Source organism: Pavona decussata, unplaced genomic scaffold (assembly GCF_977016875.1).
Source record: "Pavona decussata unplaced genomic scaffold, jaPavDecu1.1 SCAFFOLD_51, whole genome shotgun sequence".
In the NCBI taxonomy this organism is placed as follows: Eukaryota; Metazoa; Cnidaria; class Anthozoa; order Scleractinia; family Agariciidae; genus Pavona; species Pavona decussata.
Window position 1 is genome coordinate 3,872,472 of NW_028145473.1, and position 19,074 is coordinate 3,891,545.

At 36.4% G+C, this 19,074-nt stretch overlaps 2 protein-coding genes across 9 annotated transcripts in view; one reads left to right on the forward strand and one right to left on the reverse strand.

Annotated features, from left to right (window-relative positions):
- The first annotated feature begins 342 nt into the window (after positions 1-342).
- On the forward strand, positions 343-12,040 carry LOC146481146 (carboxy-terminal domain RNA polymerase II polypeptide A small phosphatase 1-like). Its single transcript, XM_085108778.1, has 8 exons — positions 343-528; positions 841-1,010; positions 3,444-3,542; positions 4,921-4,977; positions 5,821-5,913; positions 6,461-6,559; positions 8,020-8,106; positions 9,071-12,040. The coding sequence occupies exons 1-8, from the start codon at positions 450-452 to the stop codon at positions 9,230-9,232; spliced, it is 846 nt and encodes a 281-aa protein (XP_084964904.1). The 5' UTR covers positions 343-449; the 3' UTR covers positions 9,233-12,040.
- Positions 12,041-17,167: 5,127 nt separating this feature from the next.
- The window catches only part of LOC146481147 (galanin receptor type 1-like), a 69,976-nt gene continuing 68,069 nt past the window's right edge, over positions 17,168-19,074 (reverse strand). For all 8 annotated transcript variants that reach the window (XM_085108815.1, XM_085108811.1, XM_085108813.1 and 5 more), the window contains one exon: positions 17,168-18,256. In XM_085108815.1, the coding sequence (XP_084964941.1) occupies positions 17,856-18,256 (401 nt within the window). In that variant the 3' untranslated portion in view covers positions 17,168-17,855. The remainder of the gene's footprint in view (positions 18,257-19,074) is intronic.

The window sequence follows — 19,074 nt, forward strand, 5'->3', positions numbered from 1 at the left end:
TTTTATTATTATTTTTAATTTTAGAAGGTCAGTTCGTGCAGACTTTTTGGAAAGAGGAAAACAGGATTTAATAGCGCCTAATGCTCTTTAAAATGCGGATAGAGAGAACCGTAACTTCAGTAACAAAACGATTAACGATAAACGTAAAACGTGACTTACGTCTGTTCTTGAAAGACGTCAATGTTTTAGAATAAAATGGATAAATGAATAAAATGCTCTCAATCAGTGTTGAATTCCTCGGATCAAATATGCTAAGTATGGTGCTATACTGGCCAATCACAACTGTCCTCAATGCATTCCCTGTCAATCACAATCCCCAGGAGCATCTGACAGCCCATAATTTTGTAACTGTCCTTCTCGAGCAAAATTTGAGGTTTTTGAGGTGAAAACAAATGAACACTCGTTGTGAGTTAAAGAGCGAAAGTTTAGGCTGTGTTTTTAAAGCGTAAATGGACAGCACGTCCATTATAACGCAAGTGAATAAGGACGATGAATCAGTGGAAGTGAGCTCGTACAATCAAGTCAAACGTAAGTCTTCGCAAGGCTTCCATATTGCATTGCTCACTTACCGACGCACGGCGCGAACATAGCGAGGAGCTTTGTTTGTGTTGCCGGCATTCCTCCTGCCAAGAAGACGATTTGGGCCTATTATTTCAAACTTTCTTTGTGTCCACTTCCTTGAGTCTTCTTGTTGTGGTTACCGAGTTAATGAAAGCGTTATTTAATGTTTTGATTTTAATTGAGCTACCCGTTTAGTTATAAGGGACGTTGGATATTTTGCTTATCTCATATCGTAACACGTTTCTCGTAGCTTACTAACTTGTTGCTCTTCATTTGCAGTACCTGGTTCAATCTCCAAAAAGCCCAGAAATCGGAATATATTTTCGTCGTTTTTCTGTTGTTTTGGCGCACAATCGGCGGCAGCTGGACCTCCGTGTACAACTGTTACCCACACTAATCACAACCATAACCACAATGAGAATACGATCACTGACGACAAAGATTCGAAGGTTGGTATTTCCGCGCGCCAAATCTGTCCTAATTCAGGCGTTCGATTAGAAATTTCCGTATTTAGGGCTTGTTTAGAGGTCTTTAATCTTAAAGTGAGGTTGCTCAATTGCAGCCGCTGAAATATTTTGTCTTGTCCGGTGTTTTCGATCTTTAAATGAACTTAAGGACGTTTTATTTTCCAGGGAATGCAAGTAGTCAAACGATGCGTTTAATTTGTTTCCGTTCACTCGAGAGAGCAGCAGTTTTGTTGTCACGTTTTCTGGTTATCTAGCTGGTTACACGAGAATTGTTTGCAAATAACGTTTACCCTGGTTATTCTTTTTTCATTTTGGTGTAAATTTAATTTTCGATTTGTAGCACGCTCGAGGTTTCGTGATGTTGACATCGGAACCTGTCTGTGTCATTGACGAGACTTACACCAAGCGATATTTTATATGGCTTCCTGTACGATCATTCCTCCCATTACAGTTGTGCTAGATTTTCGGCTTTATGAGAACATTGATGAGCTGGTACACCATTGAAGTGTCAGTAATTTGTCCGGAGTTCTAAATGACTGTAAAAACAATATCAATTAAAATAAAGTGCTCAGGGAGAGGAAGATCGTTGCAGGCCGATCACTTGTCTGTAATTTACTCGCAAAACAAATTCCTGTCTGGTATCCGGAACTGTTTATTACTGCAGTTAACATATATTCAACTTGAGCATCAACTTTAATTCTTAAGCTGTAATAAATTCCCTTGAAATCATCGTAACAAAGCCAGACACAAGAAGCTGATTACCAGAAGATTCCATACAAAAGCGAGGGAAAAATATTGAAACTGTATTCAATTTCATAGCACGATGTAGACCTCTTTTCATAATGAATAGTTTTGTTCAGACTTATACTGATCTACTTCCTGTCGTAGGAAAGAGTCGATCGTTTTAAATCTTTGTTAATACTTTGTAATTCACTGTTTAGTTTATCTACCAAAAGAAATCCTTGTTCCGCTGCATGTCCATTTTGTTTCTTAACTTCGTGTATCTAACCATCAATATTTGAGGTGAATTTGTTGAAAGTAAACAGTTTTGCGCAGTTTAATATTGTAATATTTTCACCATGAATAATAAATGTTCTAACGTGTGCATGTAATATATGGCTGTCAGAATATTTAAAAACATTTTCGTAAAAGCCGACGAGGATTTGATATTTATAATTTGCCTTTCAAAGGGAAGAATTTTTAAACCGTAAGAAAATATCTAAAAGCAACTTGAATACGTAAATCAAATTTCTAGCTAAACTTGTGGAAGTGTCATTTTAAATATATCATTCAGATTAGAGTCAGTGATTTGAATAAAATGAAGTCAGGTGTTTTGCCACATGTTTCCATTACTAATTTATCCAAACTTCCCATGTCATGGGTTTTTCTTCAATACTCTAGATAAATTTTGTCAGATTTACTGCTGCATGCAATATCTGTTCAAAATTTATCATCTGGAAGCATTAAAGGTCTGGTTTGGTCACGTATCAACTATTCAAATAGTGCATAAATACATATTTAATGCTGTAGCATATTTTTTTTTCCTAAGGCTAAACAAATTGTGCATATTGTTAAAAAATTATCTCAACTTTATCTTGTGGTAAGTTATTAATCCAGTGGATTAATTGACTAAAGGTATCCCCTATTTGATCAAATTAGATGTGGTGACAATATTACAATCTACATATCATACACAGATGTCAATGAACAGCTCAAAAACTTAAAACCACTTTGGTGATTAAAATAAACATTTGTAACTCTTGTCATCCTATGAATGTTTAAAATAGAGTGTACCCTAAGCATAATTGAAGGCTCTTGTGCAAAACCCTTTTGAATGATTAGTTTGCTTCAAAACAAGTCAAAATATAATGTAAAGTTTTTCTTTAGGTTTTTCCTTTGGGGTCGGCCATCAACCAAAATTAATCTGTTAAAAGCTATCACCCAAATTTTAAGATAGTGAATTTTTGTAAAAGGTTCAGATAACAGCATAGATTTATATAGTACAGAAGTACATATATATTCATATAGTACAGAACTATAACATGTATAAAATAGACAATTTTATTTTTTCTTTTTTTTTTTTTGCGCTTTGGAATATTTTTGTAAGCTTCGTCTAGTTATTAACTAGTTATTAACCTGAAACCTGAAAGTTAACCTGTTAGCCTAAAAGTTTCAGGAGTTACCAATCTTCCTACTTAACCGAAAGACTTAGTTGCCAAATGACCGTCAAGAAAAAATTAAATTGAAGGGTAGCACTTGGGAAAAAAAGGAATGGTTGATTATGAGTAATTTTGTTTTTCAGATGAAAGTATCCCATGATGAGGTTTATGTGTTAGTAATATATATTTTTTTGTAATTCATTTATATACTACAGTGGTGTATTTATTAATTTTTAATAATTATGTTGTTTTGTAGCCATGTAAATATCTTCTCCCTGCTGTGCGGCATCAGGATATGCACAAGAAATGTATAGTTATAGATCTAGATGAGACACTGGTACACAGTTCATTTAAGGTAAGAATAATAATTATAATTATTCCTGACTGTGCAGTGCTCTTAATACAAACTGCTGTTGGTATATGGTTGTGTTGGGTAGAAAATGAAAGAGAGAATCTACTTTTTTAAGTCACGAAAACACAACTATAGATTGTTAAGCAAGTAGCTGATAACAACACTTCATTGTCAAGATCAGCATGTTTCAGTTCAAAGTCCATTCTGTAAAGTACTGACAGTGAACCTTTCAAAAATAATCCTCTCCTTAATGTTATAAATTAGCGTCCATACTACAGCTAATCCCTTGTTGTATCACAAATAAGGTGTCCCTCCTGTCATCATGTGAACCCTTAAGAGTGCATTCAAACACTTCTGACATACATTTCAAGATGGTGCTGATTACATAAGTGTTACATAACCTTTTATTTCATAAACCTTTTTTAAAGAGGTACCCAATATTATTTTAAACAAAGTAACTCAGAACAGCAGTAAATAGGCTCATTTGAAGAGAAGTTGAGAGAAAAAATGAGAACAACAAAAACCAAATGAATCAGACAGTATAAACCAAGAAGTATATTTAGAGCCAGTCCTTCATTCTGAGCTCCCTGTTTTGTGTCTGTTACATTCTCTTTTCATGTCCTCTGTTATATTGACAGTATCATTTTAAAGGCAAAAGTTCCCTAGATACATGTACAGTGTAAGCTATGTGTATCCATTAGCTTTTGGAACAATTGCTTAATACTGTTTAAATAAAAAGGGAACTTTCTACAGCATGCATGTACACTAGTGTAAACAGACAAAAGTGTTCTTTGTTTGAAGTATAATATTGTATCCAGCTGTTCCTGTTAAATATGTGTATATCATTGTGGTTTGTTTTGCATATCATCTAAAACTTACTCTACATGAAAATCATAAATACCTACAGTACATGAACAGTTCCACTCAGCTATTCTGTTTTGTTATTTCTGTTTAATTATAACAATCTTTCTATTAATCATAACGAAAATAAAGGTTGTTGTTGTTGTTGTTGTTGTTTTTAATCCCAAGCCCTTTTGAACATAATAAAATTACACCTCAGTTATTATGTGTTGTACAATATGCCATTGGTACATGTAACTGTGGTACTGTCTGAGAGAAAATTTAAGTTTTGTCTATAAACGCAATAAAATAGTTGAATAGAAAATAGTGTTCACAAAGGAAAATGTAACATTGTTGTGGCTTCTATGTTTGCAATGGTAAACTAATCTGTATTGTTTTGAAAATGCTCTGGACACTGGATTGAAAATCCCGGGACAGTGTAAGTTCTGACCTATTAAGGTAATCCATCTACCCTGTATAGCTAGTACTTTTATGCTACAGAAGCATGATAGACTTCAACTTTTTTTGTCATTTTTTCCAGCCTGTTCATAATGCAGATTTCATTGTTCCAGTGGAGATTGATGGCACTATTCACCAGGTAATTACAATTTTTTGATGAAAAGCCTTTTTAGTAGTTAATTGTGATTGTGTCAAAAGTTTTGCTTTCTTGTAGTTAAGTGCCCAGCCTAATTTGCTGTGAGAAAAAAGCATCCACAAGAAGTCAAACAAAACTCTTATAAAATGACTACGTAATAATGATAATAATAATAATAATGATAATAATAATAATAATAATAATAATAATAATAATAATAATAATAATAATAATAATAATAATAATCAATAATACTCATACAATAATTATTATTTGCATTGCACAAATTTCATGAGAGTGCTCAAATGCACATAATAATAATAGATAAAAATCCTAATACAACTCCATGATAAGATCAAAAAGTGTTTGATACATGGGAGGCTACAGTAACATTAGGAGCATAGGCAGGGAAATACAGTGTATGGAGGGGTGCGCCAGAAATTAGGTGTCCATACAGTACATGTTTTACCAAGTATTTATACGATCAGTACTGAGTGTGATAAATAAGTCAGTGTTGAACCTTCAGTGCAAAGATTTTGTGGAAAAAAGGCGCAGATGATGGCTTGAACAAAAAATATCCACTGCTTGGTTGATTTCTTTTGTTTCTGGTTTTTCAGAAAAAACAATAAATTGTTCGAATTGCTTTGCTTGAAGTGCTTTGTTTCTATGACAAAAAGGGATGATATTAATTATTTTAAACATAAGCCTTCAGTTAGTCATGATGCTAGTTTAACTGAGAAGCTAATTACATCAGGTACAGAGATCAAATTGTCACCTGCATCCTTTAATGAAAATATAATAAATAATTATTATTGTATTTGCTGAATCATTTTGTTTATCTTACAGGTTTATGTATTGAAAAGGCCCCATGTGGATGAGTTTCTTAAAAGAATGGGAGAATTGTTTGAGTGTGTTTTATTTACAGCCAGTTTAGCAAAGGTGTGCAAAAATGTTTCTGTTCTTTGTTGTTTGATTTTCACTCAACTGAGGTGTGAGCTATTGTAAAGAATGTAGCAATTAGAGTTTTCATACCCTATATTTGTGGCCTGGTTGGCCCGTGAATCATTTTCTCAGTAATTCACATGTGAGTTTCTCGAGGTTGTTTTGGTTTTTGTCTTGCAGTAAGCAAGGGCGGCACTCACAGGGGTGTAATGGCTAAAAGCTAACAAACCTATACCTCTCAAAACATGTTTTGCAAATTACAGTTATAATACAATTGTCAAAAAAGCCAACTAAAAGTTAAAAATATACCGTCCTGTATATAATGTTCAATAAAATCAGATATGATGATCAAAACCGAAATGACCAACCTTCATTGTAACAGTAAGAAAAAGGATAAAACATGTAGAAAAGCTTACATGCAAAAATGATTGATGGCTTAATATAGCATCCCATAAAAAGTTCTTAAAAGTAAGTTTGTAAAAATAACTGTTTTGAGGGTTCCTTCTTTTCTCTTACAAAAAAACCGTTCTGTCTTCGCTTTTAGTATGCTGACCCAGTTGCAGACTTGCTGGACAAGCATGGGACATTCCGTTCAAGACTCTTCAGGGAGTCTTGTGTTTTTCATAGGGGAAATTATGTGAAGGTAACGGATCTTTGAACGCTATTTCTATGACATGCATTACAGAGAAGCTAAGTTTCGTTGCCGAGTGGGTGATTTACAGTCAAACCAGATGTTCCTTTGTGGTTAACTTTGCAAACCTCCAGCACAGCATTGAAATTTTGATTGACAGCTTGCTTGAAGAAATTTTCAAATGTCATAATCAGCTGGCAAATTTGTTTATTGTGTAGATACCTCTGCAGATTGCTTTTGAAAGTAAAAATTTGACTTTGAAATTTCATGATGTGGAAATAAAGCAACAAAAAATGCTCCCTGTTAGGAACTAGAAACTTAAGTTTAGTTCTGTTGAGTTTGCTGATGTAAGTCTGGCCAGTTAATAAAAGCACAACTCAATAAATCTCAACATATTTAATGAATCAAAGTAAATGCATACAGCAGACAGAAAAATTACATACAGTAATGGCACCATAGCTTACAGAAAGTCAGAAACCGATCAAACCAGTTTAAACTGGTTATTTCTCATGAAAATAACACTTCATGTAAAAGAAGCATGCGGAAAACTTTGAACTCTAGACAGTCTAACAACAACGCTGCCAAAGATAAAAAGGCTTTCAGCTTTTGACATTTTGCTAAGAGTGCATCATTTTAACTTTTACAATAAAGCGGATTAAAAAAAATTAAGAAATCTGTGAACAGAAAGAAGTTTGTCCGCAGGTTTTTGTTATGTACTCCTCAATAGATTGGAAATTTTGCTATGAATATTACAATAAATTAAAACAATTTTTCATAAATACGTAAACTGATGACTGAAAACTGTTTCATTCAGTGAATTGTTTATAATGATAAATATTTGCAGCTGTAATAAAGGTACTTTTTGTGGAGAGTATTTATTTTTTTATTTATTGTTTTCATCACGTCATTTGCGTGATAGGACTATATCTCAACCAATTTGGTCTATAGCCTGAGTAGAATTTTCAATTTCAAAAGGAGTTTGCTGAAGAAACAAGAACAACAAATTTCAACTTGCAGATAACAAATTTGCAACTGGAGTGAGCAAATTGTTGGTGGCAGTCACAAATTGCTCCAAGCAAACTTTCCATCAAAATACCAATGTTGCAGTGGAGATTTGTAAAGTTGCATGCAAAGGGACATCCAGTTTGACTGTAATGTAAATACAGTGGATTCTTGATATTTCAGATTCTCCAGTTATGTTAATATACCTTTCACTATTAAATATTCAACTGAAACATTTCTCTCTATCACAGTAATGTAACTCTCACGTGCTTTTTGATTCAGTTCCATTGGTTCTGGCAGTTTGTAAAACTATTTCACACAAACAGTTCCATTAATTTTGATATTATTTAATTAACACTAGTTTTAATCTCTACCTTGCCTAACTGCTTAGCTACAGCTGTGTTAAAAGTCAAAAGTAGCTTTACTTGATTGCCATTTTGCTACAGCTTTGCTGATTTTATTAATTTCAGGATCTCAGCAAACTTGGAAGAGATTTAAAGCATGTTCTCATTGTAGATAATTCACCAGCATCCTACAGTTTTCATCCTGAGAATGCTGTGAGTACAGAGTTTAATTTATTAATTAAAAGCTTTGCACATGTTAACTGCAATGTCATTTTGTATGATAAGTTGCAATGGCCTTGAAAAATTAATCTATTCTAGGAGTCAAGAAGTAAAAAATTGATGACATGCTGTATATTGTGGTATAGGAAAATGAAAATCGTTCGACAATATTATGTTTAATGTGCATGTGATCTTGGAGTAAGAATAAGTATGTTTTTAAAAGAAACTGGTGGCCTGTGGTGGTTGTAATATTGAATGGATCAGTACCTAACTAGTACATGTACCTACATGTACAGGTGCTTGTGTAGTTGCAAACTTTAATTGGCAATGTCGGTGGTTGTCAGAGAGGCATTGTAAATTGCTATCTTTAACAGTCAAGGGGCAAATAGGGAAACCCATTAATAGGGTTCAGTGGAAAAATGGCGCAAATGATGATTTAGCCTTGGAATCAAAATTACTGTGAGAAACTCAGTGATGCAAAGGCTTGGATTTTGGCAATTTTTTTTAGCTCCTGACTTTGGCCTAAAAACTGATCCTGCTGAAGTGACACTTGAATGATTTATTTGCTTCTATTTTTAAAGTCAAACAAAAGCAAATCAACCATGCATGAGTTTTTTTAGGGAAATTCTTTAAGCTAACTCATTTAATCCAAGTCTTTAGGTACATTACAAAGTAAATATGAAACTACTGTATGTTGCTAATGTGACTGACAAGCAGTCTGTATAGCACCCTTTTGAATTTCACAGCAAAACCCTTAAATTGTTGTACAAGTATCTAAGTTATGTTGATACAATTGTTCTTTAAAAAATATCATGCTGGGATCAACAAAGGAGAGAAATATTGACATAAAGAATGAGCCATTTTCGGATAATAATTAATATTTCTCTAGTCTGACATTACATTGTGTAAGTGATTGTTGCTAGCTTCATTGTTTTAATTGTCATGTTTTTTTATGCAGGTTCCAGTTGCATCATGGTTTGATGACTTTTCCGACATGGAGCTTTTAGATTTAATTCCTTTCCTTGAAACATTAAATGAAGTTGATGATGTCTGTGCATTTCTGAGAAGTGCCAATATGAATATACTCAAAAGCAGATGTGATTCTCTGGACACCAGTTGATTCAGGGACTATTTTTACAGATATTACAACATTTTTCATCTTTCCACTCAACTCAAGGTACTGTGAGTTAAGACTTGCATATCCTGTGTTCACTTTAGGTTCTCATGGAATAATAATTATTCTAGTGAGTAGATGCGTTTGTAGTGCCATCATAACTACTGTATCTTCCTGCAAACCATGGCAATCATGCCTTTATATTAGTACGTTGTATTAGTAACAACCACAATTCCATGAGCGGCAATTTCTTGGTGTTGCAAACAGTGGTTTCTGAAACACCAAGAAGCACTCATTTTCTACAGTTTTAAAAGTGTTTTTGCATTCATTTCATAGTGCAGTGGCATCTTTTTACTGTTTGCAACTCTTTTGTGATATATGAAAATAATTTTGCGCTTGAATCAAATTCAGAAAGTACAAAGTGGGACTTGCACAATGTATTTTTAGTAATTTTTTATAGGCAGTGCCTGTATTTTACAACTGTATAAAAAAGTGAGCTGCACCCTTAATTAAGAAACGTTTTAAGACTTTTTCTATTTTATATAGTTTTACTAGCAATTTTATGATTGTGGTATTTTTACTCAAAGTGTACATAGAACCTTTTATCATTTTGGGCAAATTTGGTTGTGCCTTAAATTTATACATAGCTGCTTGCAGTATAACATGACTTTCAGCTGTCTCCCTAGTCACTCACTCCCAAGAGAGAGATCTTTATGAATTAGCCACTAATAACAACCAGTGATGTCTGGGTAATGATTGATTGCATAATAATAATTTGCAATTATTTTCTTGCATAGAGGTTGATTTTTTGGTGTTGTACAACAAAGAAGGCATGCTAGCGAAAAAATGTAAAGGCAAAGATTTCTGTGTGCACAATGTACTTGCGAGTCTTCAGAATCCATTCTGTTGGCACTTGTTCAGTAATGAAGAATATGGTCAACCATTGTAAACAGAGCTGTCAGTTTCTCTTAAAATTCTATTTTATAGACTCTCCTGCGAATCTGTAGAGCAGGTTTTCAGACCAGAAAACTTTGTTTAGCTTTCATTGAGTCCTTTCACGTTGCCAAGTGTACGTAAATAGATATTCCTCAAATTGTAGAAGGTAGTAATTTGCCCTTATTGGCGTGGCGTATCATTTTCCAGTTTTAATTTGCTCTCATTAACAGTTGTTTATACCAGAGACACTTCGAGCAGTTGGATATTTTTTTTCACAACAAGAAAGTCAGATTTTGCCCAAACTTGTGTGGTATCCCTTCAGAAAAATAGAGTGTGTTTTCTCTTATCTGAGGACTAGCACTAAAGTTTTACATCCCAGTCACATTGACGAAAATGATCTGTTGTTAGCAAAATGTCTCATGAAAATAATATTTAAACATGCTCAATTGTTGTCAAATTCACCTCCACATGTGGAAGGTTTTCACACCAAGAAAAACAATATTGGCAATCAATCTATATGCGCCATTGCTTCAGCAATGAAATACAAAGATATTCCTTTTTCCGAATGTTCAAAGTATTTTACATCAAATGAAGTTTTAAACATTATAGTGATAAAACTAGAATGTGTGGTAAGTTACATAAGTTTCATTCATGCATTGTGACATCACTTGATGGGAGTAGTGGCAAATTGATTCTATCTAGGGAGTGAATGGCTGTGGAGAAAGCTGAAATTCAGACTGCTTAAATGCAATACAGTGGTTTTTTGTGACTGTTGTACAAGTAAAATTAGTAACCAAGTCTGAACACTCATAACAAGTGCAAAGAGCATGATAACGCAATCTAATAATCACCTAAGGAACAACATACGATTGGAGGTCATTACTGTACTAGTTCCCAAATTGAGAGCTTGTGAAATCTAGTAGAAATGTCATACTTGCTGTCAACAGTGAACTGAAAACCACTTAAATGTTAACAATGTTTTATACAAAGCATTTTCCCAAATGGCCAGCTTTTCTCAGTTCTGTGGCCCACATTTGTAACTTAATCCTCACCTGTATATGATAGCCTTGAATTCTTTATTAATCATAACTATAGCAAAATCCTTGAAGAACTTCTGCAATAGGACAATTGTACATAATTTCATTCTTTTCTCACTTAATTATCTCACAGGTGAAACTGTTGACTTTTCAATTTGTCCAGAATGTTTTCCCTTATTTTTTACTGGAATTTTGTTGTAGATATGATTAATTGGTAACAGTTATTAGTGTTGTCTAATTCAGTCTGTATTCATACTTATGACTAAACAAATCAGACTCCTGTTTTGAAGTTGTCCAATGTTGTTAATCATTGATATGATTACAGACTGGACTGGACTCCACTCAGTCCAATAATCAGCATTCTAAATCGTTTTTGTCATTTGGAATGCCCTTCAGAAAGTACGGCCTAAGAATGAAAGAGGATGTGGCTATTTATAAACTTCAAAATACTATTGTTTATATAACTGGTGGGGATGAACTTCAGATTTTTAACTGACGTTTGTTGGTGCCCCTAAAATAACTAATTTTTGAGGATTATGAAATGCAACTTCTGGAATTAATTGGCAGTTTTTAATCAGATCCATCCGTTGGAAAGTACTTATTTTTGCACTGAATACATAGCTTATTACATCTTTATGAGATTTTGGAATGATACATTTTTGTGGACAATAGGAACTTGCTATACCCTAAGTTCTACTTTTCAAACTGGTTTATTATAAAACACCTTGATGTTTTGTAACAGATTAGGTTAAAGAGAAATATATTTTTTTTTTCACTTTCAAGTGCACGCAGGTGTTTTCAAATAAACTGCAGTAATCAACTGTGATAGACAGTCATTTGACATTGTAGTGTGCTGTACATGATTTTATCCCATGGCATAAAGCATACCTCCAATGAAAAGGCTGGAAAGCCATCTTATACTGACAAGTGATCAAAGCATCTTTTTTTTGTTTTGTTTTGTTGTTTTTTTTGTCAAGTTTTCCTGTACCCAGTTCTCATCATACATACATTTACACGTTTTCATATCACTTCATGTTTGTCAGAATTTTGTGTGTTTTAGTGAGAATTAAGGTTAGGGGACACCTTGTGATATCTATCATACGGTTCATGAATCTCATTAGCGTGCATTTCTGGACATATCTCAAAAAATATATATATAAAATACTGAAAACCTGCCACCACTACCACAAAAACGATTAACTGTTGTGATTTCATGCACTTACAATAATTAGATATACTTAACGTGACAAGACTTGAATTTGCGGTTACAGATGCGAAGTGGCTTTTGTAAGTTGGGGTCCAAAGAGGGCTGGGAGTTCCGCCACTGAACTGCTTTGATTCGTGCAGTGCAGTGCAGTACAAGGAGTAATGTCCATATGAGATTAACCAGCGATCAGGCACTGTTTTAGCAGCGCTCTTATTATTTGCTCATATTTTTGGGCGCTCGCTAAAATTTTCGTTTCGTCTTTCCTGCGGGAATGGTTTACCAGGCAAACGAAAGTAGAGTATTGGAGATTATCAGTTCTACAGCTCTTCAAACATTGCTTTCCTAACAAGGCTTTCCTAAAGAAATGCTGATTTGATAAAATTATGACTCGTAATTCCCAGAAGGAAAGTCTTGGAGTCAGGTATATGGAATATGGCAGGTGTTTCGTTTCAGGCCGGTAATTGTCCAGTAGTTCACACACCGAAAAAAAAAATTAAGTGTGAAAATCGATTTGTTTTGCATTCATTAATCAAAGATAGAGTTGACTATTTTGCTCGCTTATGTAACGCATAAAATCGAAAAAAAAGAAAGAGATGATTCCTGTTAACTTAGCGCAAACTGTTAATTATAATTGCCATAATTTTGTGTGAGCATTTTTTTATGCCTCAAAGACCTTCCCGGTTAACCAATTCCGGTCCAGGAAATGCAGGAAATTGTTAGTGAGTCCAATTTTAAAAAAAATATCCCGGGGGAGCGTGACCCCGGACCCCCCTAGAAGTTCGTGCCCTCGGCTCTCAACGTTCGCGCCTTTGGCGAAGTCGGAAGTCCGCCCGTTGAACCTCTGAATCTCGTACGTTGAAGTGCTACCGAAAACCCTGATATGGGCTATTGATTTACAGTAAATTGGTTCGCATGGATGTGAAATTTTCCTTGTAATTTAGGTTATTTTGTTGGGAATGAAATTTCCTGTGAAAGGGAATGTGTTTTCACAGGTTAACATTACTGTTTATGTATTGTATAGTTCTATACCACACAATCTACAGATATTTTTGTAAAGCTGTTTTCTAATTAATGAAACAAAACTGGAGTGATGAGCACTTGTAAAGGTAGCTCATATTTACAATAATATTAATAAAAATGTATTCTTCAACAAGTTCTTGTTTGCCATGAATTATAGATCACTGTCATTTGCTTCTAAAAAGTTATGGGATTGAAATGAAGGAGGCAGTGTAATGAAGTTAGCAGCTGCATGTGCCAAGCCTGTCCTTTTTTTCCCCTTTGTGATGTTGTTCAGTCTCCTTGGTGCCCAAGGAGCAATCGTTCGTCCATTTAGAGCCCGCCATTTTGTTTGCTGTATCGCAGGGAGATATGGGGAAAAAGCGCGGGAACTGATGAGATCGAGTTCAGACCAAGGAACGGCACTACCTCAACGGGTAGTACTCGGGCACCCAGGCACGCTGCCGAAATTTTTGCCCGGCACCCCCCCAAAAAATTTTTCAGACTCCCGTGCCCGAGGAGCAGACTCGGGTACCAAGTGTGAACAGGACCCAACACTAACAGTCCTGTATCCTGTAATGGTGCTTCTTGACAAAGTTTTTGGACACCTTTCTGGTGCGTTTTTAACACTTTGTCATGATTTCTGTTTCAAGTCGGCCAATCACGCGCCAGACCTATGGGAGCCAGAGCCTAGCTCGCTCAGCGATTTTTGTATTTGATTGCTCAATCTAGAAAGCTGCCAAAATATTTCAAATATTCAATTGAGACTCAGTAGCAGAGATTGAAGAGGATTTATATAGTGAATCATTTCGACTTGGCGTTAATAGAGGTCAAGTGCAGAGGAACTTTTGTTGAAAATAGTGATCCACTCAAACAATAAACAAATTATCAAAGAAAACATTGGTTGGCACTTCAAAATGCTTAACCGTTGGACTCTGATCTGCTGTGAAACAAGCTCGGTTAGAGATCAAAACGGGACTTGAACCCAGGATCTCGGGGTTAAAGATCTGATGCTCCAACAAGGGCTGCTTACTATTTTCCGGAAGCAAAGGGCTCAGATGATGTTTGAATAATGGAGAGGCTTTGCAAATCAGCAAACCAGCTGGAAAGTGTAGCACTTGCCATTTACAATTCGGCCACTGTATATAAGCCCCCCCCCCCCCCCCCCGCCACCCCCTCCGCCACAAACACACATCCAAAAGATACAAGGCCTCCAAATCTCACGCGCTACATTCCTCCCAAGGCGTCTACATGTATTTCATACTCCAAACAAGGTTGGACACCTTATAGCTTATGATATGTGCACGACAGGGATCTTATGATACAGTCGACTCCCGATAACTCGAACCTTCAAGGGAAATTGAAAAAGGTTCGAGTTATCGGAAGTTCGAGTTATCGAGGGTAAAATTATATAGAAAATCACCTGAAAGGAAAGGAAAATTGGTTCGAGTTAGCGCAAGGTTCGAGTTAGCGAGGGTTCGAGTTATCGGGAGTCGACTGTATTACGCAACAGAAATCTTACTTCAGAGGGTAAAAGAATCAAATTAGTGTACGCTTCGAGCCCGGGTCGTCTTCTTCACATCAGCTGACGAAAAATTCAAATTTAACGTCAATAACACGGGGAGTGCTTGCGCAGTCTCCCGAGCCACAGGTTCACGATAAAGTGCTTGGTAACAATCCAGATCGAATTGGAATTTAGAAATGTTGGTTTTTGAGGAGAGGGGAAAACCGGAGTACCCGGAGAAAAACCTCTCGGAACAAGGACGAGAACCAACAACAAACTCAACCCACATATGACGCCGAGTTCGGGAATCGAACCCGGGCCACATTGGTGGGAGGCGAGTGCTCTCACCACTGCGCCATCCCTGCTCCCCTATGGTAATTTGTAACATATATTTCAGAGAGATAATCATGACAAAAAATGACAGCTGACCTTTTTTGAAGCAGTGCTAAGGCCTAAATAGTGTAGATCAGCGCTAAACCCGGCCCCAAAACGGATGTTTCTTGCCTAATGGAGCTCTATTTTCCTCTTAGTTCTCTGCCTAGAAAAAGGCTAACAAATGGGTTTCTGTTCTCGTCTACGTAATGGCTAGCACGATTAACATACTACCTTGTGTGAGCACTGTAAGGTGTCCAGCCATGTTTTGGAGTATCTATTCCAGGTAGTGTAGGTGACGCTTATTGATAGTAACACATGAGGTATGACGCGTCGTTCGTCCGTCGGGATATACATTTCATCTTCCCCTGGCATAAGCTCCGTTACACGCCAAGATGATGATGATTATTTTTTGGGGGGTGTTTTGTCCTTTTTATCGCAATAAATGATTTCCTGATACTTACACAAAAGGTAATTGCAAAGAGATGTAGCATACTGCAGAAAAAACTGAAACATGTTACAATAATTGATTATTTAGTACAATCCTACCTAAATCATCAACCCATATCCAACATGCTCGGGCGGAATTGTTTTATAAGAAAAGAAAACAACAAATATTGCTTGATCTGAAGACGATTTAATGGCTTCAATTTCTGGGGCAAGGTATGATGCCTGCTGAGCCAATCAAAACTCTACAATTACATTATGCAGTGATCCAGTTTTCAGTAATGGTGTGACTGTTATACACTTTATAATGATCAGTCACTTTGTACTTCAAATTGTACCCTCAATGATTTTGGCTTATTGTTTAGTTCAATTATTTGTTCATCGATTTTATCTTGTACAGTTCATCAGTATATAGGAGTGTATAACTTGGCATAAAATAAATCTTATAAAGAAATGTTTTAATACACTTCTTGAAGAATCGAAGATGGTTATTAAGAATTGCACGATTTTTGATCACCGCCGTAATTGTTTTTCGAGCAAAATGCGTGGTACGTGGTTAGAGAACTGCAACTCACAAATGGACCTCGCGGTTTGGATGTCACATGACCTCACGTGATCCAAGCAAGTCAGCGAGTGATGCGTTGAAGCCAATAAGGGTCCAATAAACTTCTAGGATTTGTCCGCAGGTCTTCCAGGGACATTCAGAACATGAGCACACGCAGCACTCTGTATTTCGCTATTGCACGCCCTCAGCCGGGGTACGTTACCAAGCGGTAGTCACTTTAGCCCACTGCGCTCCTTAAACAAATTGAGCGTGTGGAGCGATGCGCAATAAATGCCCCCTTTTAATGTTATGTCACCTACGAGGATAGAATATAGCTTATTTCGTATTGGCACAAATTTCTTTACGCCTGCTTCTTTTTCAAAGCCATTAATGGTTTGGCTCTAGTTGTTAAAATAGCAGATAAAATGTATTAGTGTTGTAATGTTGACTACACCAAATGGTCCGCAGTACAGAATGGACAATGTAAGTTGGAAGCAAGCATTATGGTCAGACGTCACATGATTTATATCAAAAGACATGGTGCTCACGTGGTCATCCGTTTGTGTGATAAGACCAGCCAATGAGGCTCAAGGGTGTCATGCTAAGGGTGGACAAATCGTGATTGATACCGTGCTATTTTTCTTCTTCTCCTGTGTATTAGATCGAACAGATCTCCTGAAATCTTTTTCGCGCTTCCTGTCCTCTCATCAGGCGCCTTTTTCTTTATTTATAGCCAATTCAGCTCACCACATTCTTGCTCAAGAGCTTAATCATCTTAGGTTTATCTCGTAGAGGGTCAAGTGGACAGAGATTTTATGCTGACCAACATAATGGAAAGTAGTCGTAAATATGCGCTAAAAGGACACAATCAATTTCTTACACAAAAACCAGTCAAAAACCAGCTTTCACTGATTTTTATCCATAGCTTATGATACGTGGTAATAAATTACATGGATAGTTTTCAGCTATAATTTGTATGACCAATACTCGTAGATCATTGTAAATGGCAACAGCTGTGAGCTCTCCCCGCATTTAGGGTAAAAAACTACAAGTTAGAATCCGTAAACCTGAGTCTTTCCGTTAGTACGGTAAATGCAAACAAACGCAAGAAAACGTTCGCCAGCAGACATCTTGATTACTGCACTCCTTCTGTAAAGGAGAGCCTGAGTGACCGTGTTGGCGGTTGCGTTTGGAAGCGTCAGGGCCTGCATAACAAACTTTCCTTACCGCTACATACAGAGTTTTTAGTCCTCCTGAAGATAATTTAGTTCTACAGCTATAACTATAATTCAGTTTTACAACTAACGCTTATGTATAAATGTTCAGAGGCCTTACTTTCATGGCCAGTCATATGTCACACAAAGGTGAAAAGAAGTTAGTAATATGCTCCAAGAGTTCAGCTTCCATCTCGAAAATTCTTTCCTTGAAGCAAACATGACAATGGCAAATAGCACAATTACTGTGTTCACAGCTGCTGTTCCCGTGGGGAGGGAGGGAGGGGGTATAAAGGCTTTTTGATTGTGCTTCCTTCGCCTTTGAATGTCTTCAGCCCTTTCCACGCCACAAGAACGTTAAATGCGTCGTTGTCACACAGTTGTTAAAAGTTCTTTGTATTCTTGCGTCGCATCCTCAGCAATTACCTTGGTCTCCACAGGTGGACACTGTAACATTTCAGTTCGATCATTGTTATTGAGTCGTGAGTCGTTGTTAACACAAAGTGTCCCATTCATTGAAGATTCACTGCTCCTGCACATGCTACAGCCCCCGATATTCTTGGGTGTTTTTCGCCGTCCATCTATCTTGACTTGATCTCTTTTTTGACTGCCTCTGATCTTCAATACACACTCTATCCAGCGCCGGAAATAGTTTTTGAACCCTTCTCTAAACTGTTCGTTCACGGCATTGTAAATAAGTGGATTGGATGCACTGTTGGCGTAAACACAAATCTGGCACAGTGCTAAGATACCGGCCCCGTGCTTGTTGTCACCTGCGAAGAAACATACTTTGTTAGTACCTCGAACGGTAACAGAATCAGACCCAACAGCCCCAAAATCATCTCTAGTGAGTAGGCGTAGTTTTCTCTTGTCCCTTACATTCTTGGGTTTTCTCCAACAGTACGCGGGATAGAGCGTACTTGAGAGAGAGGAAATATGTAGAGCATGTGAAGAAGTATACTGATATTAACAGCATGGTAACTCAGGAAACTTATAATATAGTAAACACCCGCATAAAAGAACAAGTGGATTAAGAACCTCCAGGCTGAAATTCGTCATTTTAGACATCTGTTTTATAAGAACCTAACACTAAATATATGAAGACTTATTCAGGCTGACCTTGAAAGAAGTAGGTTCTTAAATGTGCCGGGTGTTTACTGTATCTTAAAGCCTGGAAAGATTGTCTCTGGCATGGACGAAAAGCTAGAGGACAGAGAATAAAAAGTAAACAAGAGGAAGAGTGAGGGAAAGGGTGCGAGAACACCTGGTACTGAGAAAAGAAGGGAATAAGGAATTCACCACAATACAAGAACTACTGGCGTACAAAAGCAACCGTATTGCAAAATATTCTCCACGTGTACGCGTTTGAATAAACCTTCACCGTGTTCTTTCTTATTAAAACAAATTATTTTTCTACTCATATTTGACCTGTATTTTATGCATAATTTGATGGGAAGGGCAGAAAAAAATCAGGGTTATGGTCCTTGCCTCAAGTGATCTCTGAGCTCTCAAAATAAGAGTCAAAAGAATCTCGGCAGGAATTGTTCCTAAGCACAAGGCTTTTGATTTAAATGATGTATGTTATCCCAAA

What these genes read in the sequence shown, in the direction of transcription:
- LOC146481146 (XM_085108778.1), top strand. Translation starts at nt 450, where the DNA reads ATGGACAGCACGTCCATTATAACGCAAGTGAATAAGGACGATGAATCA. An exon ending in CTGACGACAAAGATTCGAAG is followed by an intron (nt 1,011 to 3,443) that starts GTTGGTATTTCC and finishes GTTGTTTTGTAG; the next exon opens with CCATGTAAATATCTTCTCCC. An exon ending in TTACAGCCAGTTTAGCAAAG is followed by an intron (nt 5,914 to 6,460) that starts GTGTGCAAAAAT and finishes CTTCGCTTTTAG; the next exon opens with TATGCTGACCCAGTTGCAGA.